The sequence below is a fragment of the Limulus polyphemus genome, unplaced genomic scaffold, assembly GCF_000517525.1.
Source record: "Limulus polyphemus unplaced genomic scaffold, Limulus_polyphemus-2.1.2 Scaffold9760, whole genome shotgun sequence".
NCBI classification, from domain to species: Eukaryota; Metazoa; Arthropoda; class Merostomata; order Xiphosura; family Limulidae; genus Limulus; species Limulus polyphemus.
In genome coordinates, this window is record NW_013675370.1 from 5,351 (window position 1) to 20,147 (window position 14,797).

The following is a 14,797-nucleotide window of genomic DNA, read 5'->3' on the forward strand; positions in this document are numbered from 1 at the left end:
TTTTAATATTCTCTTCACTAGTTTTTAATCTCTTAGTATTAGAAACTTGTTTAAAAAAATATTTTTAGATCCAATTCTTTTTTCTCATGAGTTTTTAAATTATTTTATTGTAAATATTTTTACATATATATATATATATATATTAAAAGATTTAATGTTTTTGTGATATATTATAAAAAGAAGCAATTTTTTCCTTTATAAATAATGTTTCTGATCTTTTCCTGTGCTTCTAACATTTCTTGTGGCAGTTATTTCTGTACCTGTTCTGTTGTTTGTGACTAATTCTTTGATCTCTTATAGTCAAGAGGAGTTTGGAGACTTTGCTTCCTTTCCTTCAGTAGCTTCTCCAGGTTCAGATTTTCCTAATAAGGTGGAGTTTCTTGAACCAGCAATGATTACAGCAACAACTTTACCTCTTCATCCACATTCCAGAGCATCAAGTATAACTCAGGGGTTAACAGGTAACCTCTGCCATCAGCCTTCACCAATAACAAGTATTGGTCCTCAACCTGGGCTTGGACTAGCCTCAACTTGGACTAATTTAGAGGGCCAAAAGTCTAGTTCATCTAATGGTCAGCTTCACCAGCCTGGACTGAGAATTTCTCTAACACAGTTTTACCCAAACAACTTTGTTGGACAGTCATCTGGAATGGTAATTACAGGAGGGTCTGTCAATCCTGGAGTAATGCCTTTGTTCAACACAGGCACACAAAATATAGGAATGTCAAGCCAACCACAATCTCTTACCAGCTTTAATGGATCTAACTATGGTCTTGCAGGATCTGTTCCAGTGGTGCAGGTAAGTCTGCAATAACGAATGTAAAGAAAAAAGTCACAATTTGAAAAATTGATGTTTATAATTTTTTAAGTTCATAGAAGTTAAATTATTGAATTATTCCACTCATTCATGTGATGATTGACCTCATATATGCCTGAAAAGTGCATTTGACTCTGCATTATATATAAATACATGTGTTAAGTTAACAGATTGTTTCTAGAGTGCTCTTTGATCAGAAAGCATGATACTATGAATCTTAATAAAGGAATGCTAAGATTAGATGATGTGTTAGTAAATTGAATATATAATGTATTATTGCAATAAATAATTTAATGTTTTTTGTTGTATAACTTTACATTGTATTTGGGTATTAGAAAATTTGACTTTTTTTCCTGTGACTTTATTTCCAACCACTGCAATAACAAGTAATCTTAAATTAAATACCTCATAACTTTTAAAATTGCTTGTTGCTACAAAATAAATACTGAGATTTAGCTCACATAAGAATGTTGTGATCAATAAATATGCAACAATATGATTTGTTCAAATATTGGTTTCATCTTGAGAACATAAGACTTGTTAGAACCTTATAGAAGTAATATTTTATATTACATTATGAGAATAACAAATCTCAGAATACAAGCAGCATCCTGGAAAGTTTTAAAATAGGATATTTTGGTTAGTCTAAACAAAATATGAAATCTTTAAATTACTAATCTACCTGCAACGTTTGTTAAATTTAGAATTCAAGATGACAAAACCCACTGAAGCCAAAAGGTTTTAGGTGCTTCAAGATGTAATCTAAGTTCTTTCTAAGCATGTAATAATCACATAACTATGAGTTACATTAACAAACAATATTTACTGATGGTAAACTAATCAATTAAAACAGTTTAAGTACAATTCAAGTTCCTGGTTGGTACTGTCAAAATGGATGTAGCCCAACCTTCCTTCTTTCACTTTTGTTGTTGAAATAATGAAATAATTTTCCATTTTATCATTATATGAATGCTATTTATATTAATATAAAAAACTAAATTCACCACAGTATAAAATAAAATGTTAAAGATCATTGCTACTTTGCAAGATTTTTGTTTTTTGAAATTCTTTCAAATATTCTTACTAAGACCTACTGTGGATAATCATTATTACCATTTTGTTATTTTGAAAGTTATTAGTAATTAAAAAATGTGTGTTAACATTTTTACTTTGATGTTTTTATATTCTATTATACCTTAACAGTATGTTTGTTAAAATGTATACATTTCTGTTCTAGCCCACTTCATATCAGGTAATGTCACCAACATCAGCAATGTACTCAAATGTTTCAGCATTTGCTAAGATGTCAAATCAGGCTGCTGCTATTGTAAGTACAATTGTCTTTGAACTTTAATTCTGAAACACACTTACCTCCCCTTACACTTTAGCTTTATCCCAACAAAAGGTTCTCTTTTTGCCTCTCTAAGCAATGGTATGAATTCTACCTTGCTTGCTGCAGTATTTATGTCCTACTATATTGCCCCTAGTGATTTTAATCTTGTGACTCTCTCCATCTATGTCAATGTGCCCTCTACCTGATCGGTATACAAGCTCCCTGTTATTCTTTCTTACTCCCTTTTTCTCGACAGCAAAAATAATGGTCTTGCGTGTTTACTGCAGATTTCTCTTCAGTGCTATTACTACACTTTCAATGTTTTCTTTTGAATTATTTTAAATCTTTTTTGTGGGTCTTGAGTTCATTGTTTATTTTTCTTGATCTTATTTTAAAAAAACATTTTTGATACATTTTTTAGAATATGAATTCTAATGTTTAAGTCTCAGACAGAGTTGCTTGATTTCCCTCCTCTAACTAATGTTACCTGGGCGTTGGGGGAGTGGGGGCACCTTCTGAGGAGGACATACAGTTCTTTATCCACAGAGGGATAGAGTCTTACATGCAGTCTGATGTTTTTTTTCCTGTTGGCTTAGGCTGAGTTTGTGGGAGATCAAGGGTGGACTTGTGAGAATTTAGACTATTTTTCCAGCACCTTCCTTTGATCAGACAGCAACTCATGAACCTTGGATGGACATCCTGTCTCTTGCACCCTTTTTTACATCTAGTATGCCATGTTTGTAATGTTTTGAGTATTTATTCTGTGGCTTATCTGATTACCTGGTTCTTCCACCTTTGCAAGACATTGCAGTGAAAACAAGGAGATTTGCAACCATTTCAGGGAGGGTGCTACCATGCCTTATCCTCTTCATTTATTGGATCAGCATGCCTTTGCTTTCCATCACCTGGTGAACCCTTATTTGGACTCTCAGAGGTTAGGCCCACTACTTACTATTTGGAGCTCTAGACAAGATGCCACTGTTTATCTTACACAATCACAGGTTTCTAGAATTTGTCTGTCACTTACAACAGTTTTCAATTTTTTATCATCTTTGCAACTGTTGTCTGAGGCATATCACAGGTCCCCTGCTCAAATTTCAGAGGATCTTAGTATTTTATTGACTTCTACTTTGGTAATGTTATAGGCTTCTGCTCTCTACTTGGTATCTTGGTTGGTTTGTTGCTGGGGTCTTTTGGAGAGAAATGCCATACTGGAGGAAGTTCACCTTCCTGCATTGGTTCTTTGGGATCTAAGAGAAGCTCCTTTTCTCAGACTAGTTTTTTTTTTTTTCAGGTATTCCAGAATCCATAGAATCTCAAGTAGATATGGCCCATCTACATTCTTCATTTTCTAATCTAGCTTCTCAACTGCTCCAAAGTTCTTTTACAGGATGGTTTACTGCATCTTCTGTTCATATTTCCAGACCTCCTGCTTTGGCATCATGATACATTGGAACACAAGGGTGATTTTGGCCTTACCGATAGGGATCCTTTTCAAAGGTGAAGCACAGATTTTGGCATCTGTGACTACCTTATGGAGTCAGGTCCTGTAACATTTCATATCAGAAGGTTTGTGTATGTTTGGGAGACATTCACCACAAATTATTGGGTAATACAACTTCTCATGAGGGGATTGGGCATTCAGTCTACATCTCCTCTTCCTCTGTCTCTCATACTGGTTAGCTTTCCACTCCCCAAACACCCTCTTACATCCAACCTTCGAGCACAAGCCATCCAGGATCTTCTACACAAAGAGGCCACAGAGCTTGTCACCTTCTCTCTGGAGGTTTTTAATTCTTGGCTGTTTGTAGTACTGAAAAGGATGAGCAATTGGCAACCAGTCATTGGCCCTTCTATTCTCAATTGCTTCCTCCAGCCTCCTCAATTTATAATGGAATCGTTTCTTTCCCTTCAGTGGCTCTTTTCATCTGGACTGTGGATGACAAAATTTGATGTTGCAGTGCCTAACTCCATATCCCTGTTGCCAGGTCTTCAAGGTGTTATGTCTGTATCATGCAGGACAACCAGGTTTTTCAGGTTCATGCTCTGCCAATCAGCCTCACATCTGATTTATACGTTTTTTGGTACATAGTCTGAGCTTTTCCGTGTCATCTTCACTCTCTCAGCATTCACACTCACCATTACATGGATGACTGGCTTCTTCTCACCCCCTTCATGCCATTTTGCAGAACTATACACTCGACCTCTGGTATCAGAAGCTGTGAGAACTGGGTGTCTTATCAAAAAAGAGAAGTCTATTCTTACTCCCACACAGTACCTCATACATTTAGGGGTGTTTTTCAATTCCAGTTTCAACTGGGGCCAACCTTCTCCTCTACTCCTTTAATTCATTGAACAAGCGGTTCTTCAAATACAGTTGTCTTCTTCTCCACCAGAGTGCACAGTTCTATTTCTTTTGGGGATGTGGCATCCTTCAAATCACTCTTTCCTTTAGGTTGGGCCCACATAAGGGCCCTTCAATGGTCATTAAGGGACCAATGGAACATTTGCACAGATGCTCTGGATTGTATAGCGAGAGACTGTCGGATTCCAGTGTGCTGGATCTCAGCTGGTGGTTGAACAGGGACAACCCAACTGTATGTCCCCCTTTACCACCTCCACAGCCAGAGATGCATCCTCTTCAGGGCTGGGGTGCTGGTTTGCACAATATGGAATTCAAGGAATTTGGGACTGTAGAGAAAGCTTCTCTCCACTTCAATCTCTTGGAACTTTTAGCAGTTCAATGAGCTATGACTTAGGGTCTCAAATTGTTGTGAGTGAAGGTGGTAATGCTTCATTCGTACAATTCCACAGTAGTCTCATCCTTTTTCAAAGCAAATCTTTGTTTTTGAACAGTGGATCTTCTCCTTTGGGCACACAAACACCAGATTGTTCTCCTTGCTTGTCATATTCCAGGGGTAATGAATCTAGTGGCTGACCAGTTATCTCATCCCAACAGAGATCTTCCTACAGAATGGATGCTTCTTCCTCAAGTTTTTTGTTGAATATGTGCTTGTTTTGGGACACCACAGATTGAGGCTTTTGCCACACATTGGAATGCTCAGCTCCCATCCTTCTGGTCTCCAGTACCTCACCCTCTAGCTTTGGGAGTAGAAGCTCTTAGCCAGGATTGGACAGGTCTTCATCTTTATGCATTCCCTCTGATTTGTCTGCTCTCTACAGTTCTAGCACTGATTCACTCCATGTCCTTTTGAGTTTCCACTCCTCCAGTAGCTTCAGGAGTGTCAACCTCTTCCCCATCCTCCCTGGCCATCTCTCTTACATCAGCCTTGGTGAGACTTTTTTCATCCAGCAGTCAGCATAATAATGAACAATGTGGACACTGTAGCTAGTTGGCCTTTAATGCCCACATATAAATTTCACTTTATTTGGGCAAATAGCAACCTGTTCCAGAAGTAGTGCAGACCCCCCACCAGTGTGCTTTATCATATCTCAATATTGTATAACTGTTTTTCTATGAAGACACTTTCTGTGTAGATCTTGCCCTCACTGGCCCCTCCATCTGGTCAATGTGGGATTCTAACTAAAGTGTGGGAGGAGATAAGTGTGTTTGAAAGTTTACATTTTCCTATACCGAAAATGTATTTCTGATAATACTTACCTCTACTCACGCTATCCCGCCCTTCCTGCCCATGATAGCCAGTGTTTGGGTGTAATAATCTTGCCAGTCTCGAAAAAGTGAATAAGAAATAATAATAGGGTATAATATAATATACAGGCAAAGAAGAGAACCTTTCATCAGGATAAAGCTAAAGTGTTTGATAAGCATTATCAAAAATACATTTTTGATATAGTAAAATGTAAACATTTAAAAAGTCTCAAGTACAAGTTTCATTAAGAGTAAAAATAACTATAATAGTACATTAATTATTCAAGTAAGTTACAACTGTTAAGTATTGTATAATTTTATGAGTTAACTTGGCAATTTGTAATAATTGTAACTTTTTTTTATTTCATCTTTTTTTTTGATTCAATATGTACATTTATGTAAGCTAGAAATATGTATTTGAACACATTTTTTTAAATCTTAAGATGTTGAGATTCCTCAAGTTTGTTTTCTTTATTTTTACAACAAAATAGTATTCAAAGAAATGGATCTTAGCACACATTCATTCAGAAAACACCAGCAGTAAAATAGAATTTTGAATGATGTTGATTTGTGGTTTTATGTCATATGTTTAGCAATAACTGACTAATATAGAAAATACCAGTAGTAAAATGGAATATTGAATGATGTAACTGCATGATTTTATCATACATTTTTACCAATACCTTACTTGTATACTCATCAAAACAAAATTTATATTAACTTCATTAATCATCATCTGTATAGTGATGAAATCATCAGTTTAAAATAACGGTGTTCCAATTAATCAACTTAGTCAGTTTTTTGCTCCCAGTCAACTGATCAATCATATTTTTGTATTATTGATAATGTTCCAATTAATCAACTTAGTCAGTTTTTTGCTCCCAGTCAACTGATCAATCATATTTTTGTATTATTGATAATGGTCTTGGTAATTTCAGGCCGTGTGGGTCCTTGTTCAAACTTTTGATAAAGTACTCTTTCAAAACATCAGCCTTTCTCTATTCTTCCAGTAAAGTTCTTTGTCAAAAATCGATAACAGAACAAGCTTAACTATTGGCTAATTACCTACAAGAGAACCAATCAAAATCAATACAGAGTTATTGCTATAGTAACAATACCAGGTGCCAATGCAAATACGATACCTTTTTTCCCTTATCCTGGAAAAAATGCCAGATTGTTGGTTATGAAAGCATTTTGGCTTTCAGAAAAGCAAAGATGGACCTATGAAGCTCATCCTTGACATGAACTATGCTGTATGCATACTGCATAATAAAAATAAAAGTATAATGGTTAGTTCTGTACTTTTTAAACTTCTTGTAGGCCTACATTTGTAGCTGTCTTTTGCTTTTGATTATACTTTAACTGTAGAGAATCTTACAGTGAAATAAAAATTAACAGTTTCTCAAACAATTTTTAACATGACCACCTTTAAAAAGCTTAGTTTAAGTTTATTCTTATTTTATGGAAATGTCATCTGTTTTAAAAAAGTGAATGGGGCAAGTAGCATTCTTTCAGTCAGTGATTCATGGCTGATAATAGATATGTACAGCATATAATGCATGCACATCACAATCATCTGAGAAATTTGTTGTTGTTTTTTTTTTCTTTAAAAATAAAAATACATATGCCTTTTGTTTAACCTATGTCAAGACAAAATGTATAATAACTATATAATTTAGTAAGGCATAAACTGAAAAGCATAATTTCAACAAAAAGACCCTGCTCAACAAGTTTATAGATGTAATATTTAAGATAAATGTTAAATAATGGATATATTATAAATTTTATCAGCCCTAAAATATAAGAAAATTTTGTGTAATTTTTCAGGAAACACCACAACTTTGGTGTTTCACATAGACCATGAGCATAAAGATTTCAGTACTAGTATATCTGGGGTTTCTTCAGATTCCTAGCTGAAGATTTCTGCTGCTAATGGTGCCATCTCAGTCTCAAACAATCCAGCTTTAGTTGAATTCATTATTGATGCTGTGCTTCCATTCAGTAATGTGGTGTGTGAATCCTTTAAGAGTTTGTTGAGGAGTTTGACAAATGGTATAGTTCTAGTAGAATGAAAGATGATCTGACAAAATCTGAGAATGTGGCAATCACATATGATGTATGGACATAATTTAATACATAGAGCTACGATACAGTAACAGCTCACTACATTTCTCAAGAAAATGGATTGAAAACCGCAGTTTCGAGAACAGAATTGTTTCCAGGTTCTCACACAGGAGAAAATATTGCATAGAATTTACAGACAATTGCTGAGAAATTGAAAATAGGTGAACTTATTATTGTAACTGTCAATGCAGCCAATGAACAGAAAGCATATACCATACAAAATTGGACAGTGTTGGTTGCTATGGATATTGTTGGAATTTAGTAGTGAAGAATTATCTTGTCATTCCAGAAGTAGCAAAGTTGGTAGGCAAGGGAGGAACTGTTGTGACTTACTTCCAAATGAGCCCACTTTGCCACTGAAAGAGGTTGCAGATGAAACCAGAAAATGTTGGCTTGCTTGTATTTTTGAATATCAAACACATTTTTCTATAAACTGTAAAGACTACATATTGTTGGTTCATGTTCAGTACTTTTAGTTAATTGAAAGTGAAATGCTCAGAAGATGTATTTATTTGGTTTTTTTGATTATCTTACCTTTTAAATATTTTTGTGAATACGTATATGTTCTTGTCACTAGTTAGTTAGACAATTTGGGATTAAGAAAGTTAAATTACTTATTGAATTTGCTTGTGATACTATACTGTTTCCCTTTAGTTACAAATAAATAACAAAAGTTTGCTAAATTTTCTGATCACTTTAAAATGCTTAATATTTATATTCTAGTCACTAGTCAGAGCTCAGACATTTAGAGTATTGAATTTGTTTATGATAAATGTTAGTGCTTCAGGTTAATTTCAAATAAATAATAGAAACAGGTTTAAGTATTTTTATGTTTAATTTAAAAAACATGGTTGAACATCAACACAATAACTATATCATAGTTTATCTAATCAAAAACACCATAGATGTGAAAAAAGGTTGCAGCCAAAAAAAAAGGATTGAGCATGTGACTTGAATTAAATTAGAATTGGTAGCTACACTTATAGCATTGATAAGAATTTTCCAGCAAATATTCATTCATTAGTTAGCTAGGCCACATATTTTGTTTTACCCATCATCATGCCCAAAGTTGAACAAAAAATGTGGCCTAGCTAACTAATGAATGAATATTTGCTGTAAAATCCTTATCAGTGCTATAAGTGTAGCTACCAGTTTGGCCACCAATTTTGATTTCGTTCCTTTAAGTCACACACTCAATCCTTTTTTGTCAATACACATAAACAAACCACAGCAAATAAGAAAGTGATACTTGATAGTAACCAACATTAGCTTTAGGATTGCAACCCTATTATTCGGAACTGACCTATACTTTACAGAACCAACTAGATTCTTTAAACATATGGTGGTAGTTTTTCCTCTCTAAAACAGTGTTAATAACTTCCTTTATAGTAATGCCATGTAAACTAGCTTAACAGTTTCTAGTCCTCACCTGCATGCAATCAGTGCAGCCGTATCAAGCATCATTATTAATGCTAATTGCTCAAGCTGGTATCACATGATGCTAAATGGTCTTTAATTAGGAGAATTTTATAAAATGTAGCAAATTTATGCTTAAAAGTTAGCAATAAATAATAACAGTCCATCCATATGATTCTTTTGAAAACATGAGCTAGAAACTGCTAATCTAGTTTGCTTAGCCTAACCAATGTTTATGTATATTTGCATGTGCTTTCATCCTATAGTTTGCTGCTCTAAATCAGCCATCTTTAATCCGAATGACAAAAAATTAAAAATGGTCCACCTTTACTCTTATGTGAAGCTGTAATAAAAATTTCAGACCAATAGCTCGTGACTTTGTGTAGGTGTGCGCAAAAATTTTGGTCAAACTTGAATGGTTTGTGTTGAATAACTTTGCGCATGTGGCTTACAGTTAAACCAAATTTGATATCTAATTGTATGTTTTTCTATTAAATAAAATTCAATCAAAATTGGGGATTTTATATCATGTATCTCTTAATGGATTTTCTTAAAGTTTGGTATCTGAAGTAAGGATCCGGTAGAGCACATCCATTGAAAATATGATAGTTTAGATTACCACAGTCCAAGCTACAGAAAGTGGAAAATTGCTAAACTATCACTCTTGTCAGTAACACACAGTGTGTTCTGCAGGTTGTTTTGGCTGCACAACACACTACCGTTTGTCTTGATCATGATGTAGGTGCAAAGACTAGTTTTCAAGTTATTAATGATTTATAAAAATGAAATGCATATGATAATAAAACAATTAATAATTGATCATTGATAGGTTTTTAAAAACCAATGATCAATTAGAACTTGAAAATCCAATTCCCAACACTAGTGTAAAGTTAATTAATCATGACTAAAGGTTTAAGTGAACTTTTTTGGTACTTTGTTATTACTAATATCAGTTAGATGAATTTTGTAAAATCTGTATCTTGCCAATAACTCTGGACATGGGTGAATCAACAGATAAGATTAGGTGTCTGTAAGTTATTTATTCTTCTTGAGTTGGTTTAGCTCAGTACAGTAAACTAATACTTGTATAAGTATTTGAAGAATATTCAGCCTCAATGCTTTAATTAATTCTTTTGTATTATTGTTCAGCAGGCAGGCTGTTTAAAATAATGTACATTATTTTTTCTCTCTTTACCCGAATAGCATCTTGTAATTACTAAGGAGAGAAAATGTTGCTTTATATTACTCTAGAGTGCAACACAGAAAACCAACACATGGAGCCACAGTGGTAGTGTAGACATCAATGTGGACAATCTCTTGCCAGTCAACAAATACATAAAACCAGCTGCTCCTAGCATGAATCAACTTGCAAGTAAGTCAGACTGTGGCTTACAAAAAAGTAAGAGCTTTGAATAATTAATTATGTTTGTAGGTGATGTTCAAGAGCTAATAAGAATGTCTTTGCATAGATATCTAGCAAATATATAAGTAAACTTGATTTAATTGTAATCTACTATCCTTTCATTATTTTGTGATTAATTTGGAATAATGATGTATTAAAACTCCATTCAAGTCTTGTTTTGATTTTAATATGTTGGGAAATTTTACATCTTTCATTCACTAAGACTTTGTTTTTTAAGGTGTTAATAACCTTACATCGAACATGCAGCAGATGTCCTTAGGTCATGTTCCACCACAACCTATGGGTAAGTTCATTCAAGTCTTGTTTTGATTTTAATATGTTGGGAAATTTTACATCTTGCATTCACTAAGACTTTGTTTTTTAAGGTGTTAATAACCTTACATCGAACATGCAGCAGATGTCCTTAGGTCATGTTCCACCACAACCTATGGGTAAGTTCAAGCTGTTTATATTTTGAAAGCTCTAATTGAGAGTCCTGAAGCTTATATATAGTTGATCTTTTTCAAACAATGCTATTTCTATTAAAATGATTCTAATTATTATAACTATTTCACTTGTCTAACTTGTCATTTTAGCACAAACTTTATAACAATCTTATTATGTAGATTCTTGTTTCAGGTGCAAATAATTCAACACCGGCTTTTTGCAGTCCGAAGGTTGGAAATTTAACATCTCCTGTTGGAAAACTTCCCCAAAATCCTGAAATGGGTGCAGCCTTTAATTTACAGGGATTTTCCTCTATATAACTATAACGTATGTGTACATAAGGAACTGCCAGTTTGAACACTTATCTTGCACGATTGTGTTAAAATTGAAAATATACTGAGGATGTAGCTTCTTTTTTTCAGTGGCATGTTTAAGATACTTGTGGGCCTAATGGGTGTGAATTTTTACATCATCATGAAAAACAAAAGTATATCTTTATATCATAAATGAAGACATTCTTGAAGAACGAAAGAGCTTTTTGCTTTATTTACACTGAATTACATGGAACAACTGTAGAAATAGAAATAGCATCGGGTTTGTAATGTGTATTTATATAGGACAAAATGTTAAGCTCTAATATTGGTACTGGTATGAAATAGATTTGATTTGGCAGAATATTTTATGTATTGAAACAATTCTTGTCACTTATTAACTTTTATAAGTTTAATTTTTGTATATTACTAATAAACTGCTTGTTCAGTGATTGAAGTAAACTACAATAGTGCACTTATTTTAGTAGGCCAAAAATGGGTATTAAGTAATGCTAATATAAGTTTTGATAGAAATCATGGTTTGTTTCCTGTGAAGGTACTTAAGTATATGTTGTATACATGTAATTCTATTTCATGGTTGCATTTAGACATACATTAAGTAATTAGTAAACACTGATATAACTTGTTTTTATAGGGAATTTTTCTCAACTAGTAGTAATTGCAGGTGAATATTCAAAACTGACTTTTTCAAGCACTTGACGCTTGAAAGTATTGCAGAGATTCAAACTCCATATTATGTGTGGCTGTACTTTTTGTGATTTTATTGTACAAGTGATGGACATTTCTATTTGTACAGAGTTTGAAACATTATTAAAACTAGTTTGTTCTGTATGCATTCTTTAATAACGAAGTCTGGGAATAAGATAGTTGGTTATTCGTGGACTCATTTTTAATATACTTCCTTTCAGTGTATATTTCAAATTTACAATTAACATGAGAATGGCAGAGATACATAGAAACTTGGTCCTTTTACTTTTGAAGTACCTAAGTTATTTTTATAAAGTATTTATAAAAAGTTTAAATTATTTAAAATTATGTTGTTTTTTTCAGTTTCTTTTAAAATCCAGTTTATTTTTTTCCTCAACTTTATAATGATAATCTTAACTTTTAATTCTCATTTAATGTCACTTAATTTGTAATTTTAACATGTCTTTAAGTTACTGTATTGTTTTAGGTGATGAACTTGTAATGTTATCAAAATAGTAAAGTTTCACTCTGTAATCCATTGTTACTTTGTAAATGCAAAATAAAAGTATCTATTAAGTTAAAAGGTCAGTCCTTTAATAAAATATTTCTTATCAAGTCATGAAAATTTATATAGATTTTGCAATCCTCCGAGTTAGCAACCGCTTTTGGCAGAGCCATGGCATTTTATGAAGAATGTCAAGTGTGACAGCAAAACAGGAATGTTATCATAAGAAAAACTTCTAATTTATTTCCTTTTTATTTCTTGAATTTTCCTGAGAATAAAATCAAAGATTAAGATTTTATACAAAAATAGAATTGGTAATAAATAAGTAGAATGTCTAATGATCCAGTCACCTTACCTTGCCTAGTTTGAGATGTCAGTCACGATTGAATTAAGTAGATTGCTATAACAACCAAGGCAAATGCCAAATTTGTAAATAACTTTAAGACTAACTATCCAGATGTTTCTGAGTAACCCTGTAAAGCTCTGCCCTGGACGAACTGTTTATTCTTGCCTTAATAATCTAACTTTAAGTCTAATAGAAAATAGGAATGCTGCACAAAATAATAAGCAATTTGTATACTTAAACTTTCTACTGCGTTTCTGTCGGTATGGCAGCTTAATATTGTAAAAGTTTAAATTATTATTAATACTCTTCTGTTGTTCAAAAACAGGGTTAAGAGTATTTTGCTGTATTTCACTATCATAAAAAAATAGGAGTTTCATTTTGTTTTTTTTTGATATGCCATGGAAGTTGAATATCATGCAGGCAAAAGTCACAAAGTTGAGGGTTAAGGTTTAACTTGGAAAGTAGCCTCTAATTTTATTTCACCAAAAATCTTTAGTTATTACAAAGCTTAATGTAAGTTTTTCATTTCTTTCTTTAGTGAGGACACTTGTTGTATATCCTTCTCTATGTATTAAATGTGGCTTGGTGTGGATTGTATGTGGTATTTTCCTGATCAATGCACATAACGACAGATGACATATTTAGGCTGTGGGCTTGATATCCTAATTTTGAGGATTGTTATACACACACAGAATCACAGAAGTGTATGGTATAGTTAAAGTGACTATAATACGTCAAGAAAAAATATAAAACATCATTAAATCCCATTTCCCATCTTTAACTGTATGTTATCCAAATTTCAAAACCATTGAAAGTATTTATTCTTGCATGCATGCTCTGTGGAGTTTTATCTGTAGTATTTCATAGCCTCTATGATTATTTTGTTTGTAAATAAACATTTTATAAGCTCGAATTTTTTCTTAATATTTATGTAATAAGATTCTGTGTCTGTGTATCACATAACTCCTCTTAAACCACTGGTAGTACCAACTTTTAAATGGTACAAAACAAATAGTCTCGATTCCGATGATTGCACAAAGCTAAAATTTTTTACCCCACCCTTTGGGGAACCTGGGGATTTCCAGAAAACCCCTTCTCCTAAACTGCTGGACTCACTAACTTCTAAGTGGTGTCAAACAAATCGTCTAAACCCTTAGAAAACCCAGGTATTTCGCAAAAACACTTTTACAGGGATTCCCCCAAAATGGACCCCAAATTTGGCATTGATTTGCATTAGAGCACATAAGTAAGTAGGCCTACGAATTACCATGCGTAACTTGGTTAAAGAAATTACATTTGCACTATAGTGGCAATGATCATTAAACTGAAAAGGTGCAAAAGAGTAGTTGAAGCATTAAATTAGTATTATAGCAGCCCTGTAAATGTGGGTTATAGGTTCACGGGTTCACTAGTAATGATATGAATTTTGTACATGCAACCACAATGCATATCGCTAAGTTATCACAGTAAATGACAAAACTGGTAAAGAAAAGCATGTGATTTTTTAAATTTCTCTATGTAGTTTCAATGATAAGATTGAGGTCTAATAACATTAAAGTTCTGGGTTTGATCTCTGTGGATAGCCCGTTGTGTAGCTTGTGTTTAAAAACAAACAAATATTTTAATATTCTATAAAATTATTTATGAAATTAGGTTTAGAACTGTTAAGATCATTTTTATTTTATATGAAACAGTGATAGGTTTCTGTTAAGAACAACTATATTGTTACGTCTCCGTTTGTTAATTAACTTTCCGTAACTTCGTTCCAACGAAACTTT

At 33.2% G+C, this 14,797-nt stretch overlaps 1 protein-coding gene across 1 annotated transcript; it reads left to right on the top strand.

The window, feature by feature from the left end:
- Positions 1-240: 240 nt before the first annotated feature.
- On the top strand, positions 241-13,932 carry LOC106476082. Its single transcript, XM_013936754.2, has 6 exons — positions 241-799; positions 2,055-2,144; positions 10,552-10,672; positions 10,941-11,006; positions 11,089-11,154; positions 11,342-13,932. The coding sequence occupies exons 1-6, from the start codon at positions 392-394 to the stop codon at positions 11,467-11,469; spliced, it is 879 nt and encodes a 292-aa protein (XP_013792208.1). The 5' UTR covers positions 241-391; the 3' UTR covers positions 11,470-13,932.
- The last annotated feature ends 865 nt before the right edge of the window (positions 13,933-14,797 follow it).

Excerpts from the sequence above, each read along its gene's own strand:
- LOC106476082 (XM_013936754.2), top strand. The coding sequence starts at position 392 with ATGATTACAGCAACAACTTTACCTCTTCATCCACATTCCAGAGCATCA. Across the intron at positions 10,673-10,940 it reads TAGCATGAATCAACTTGCAA|GTGTTAATAACCTTACATCG; the intron begins GTAAGTCAGACT and ends TTGTTTTTTAAG. Across the intron at positions 11,007-11,088 it reads TGTTCCACCACAACCTATGG|GTGTTAATAACCTTACATCG; the intron begins GTAAGTTCATTC and ends TTGTTTTTTAAG.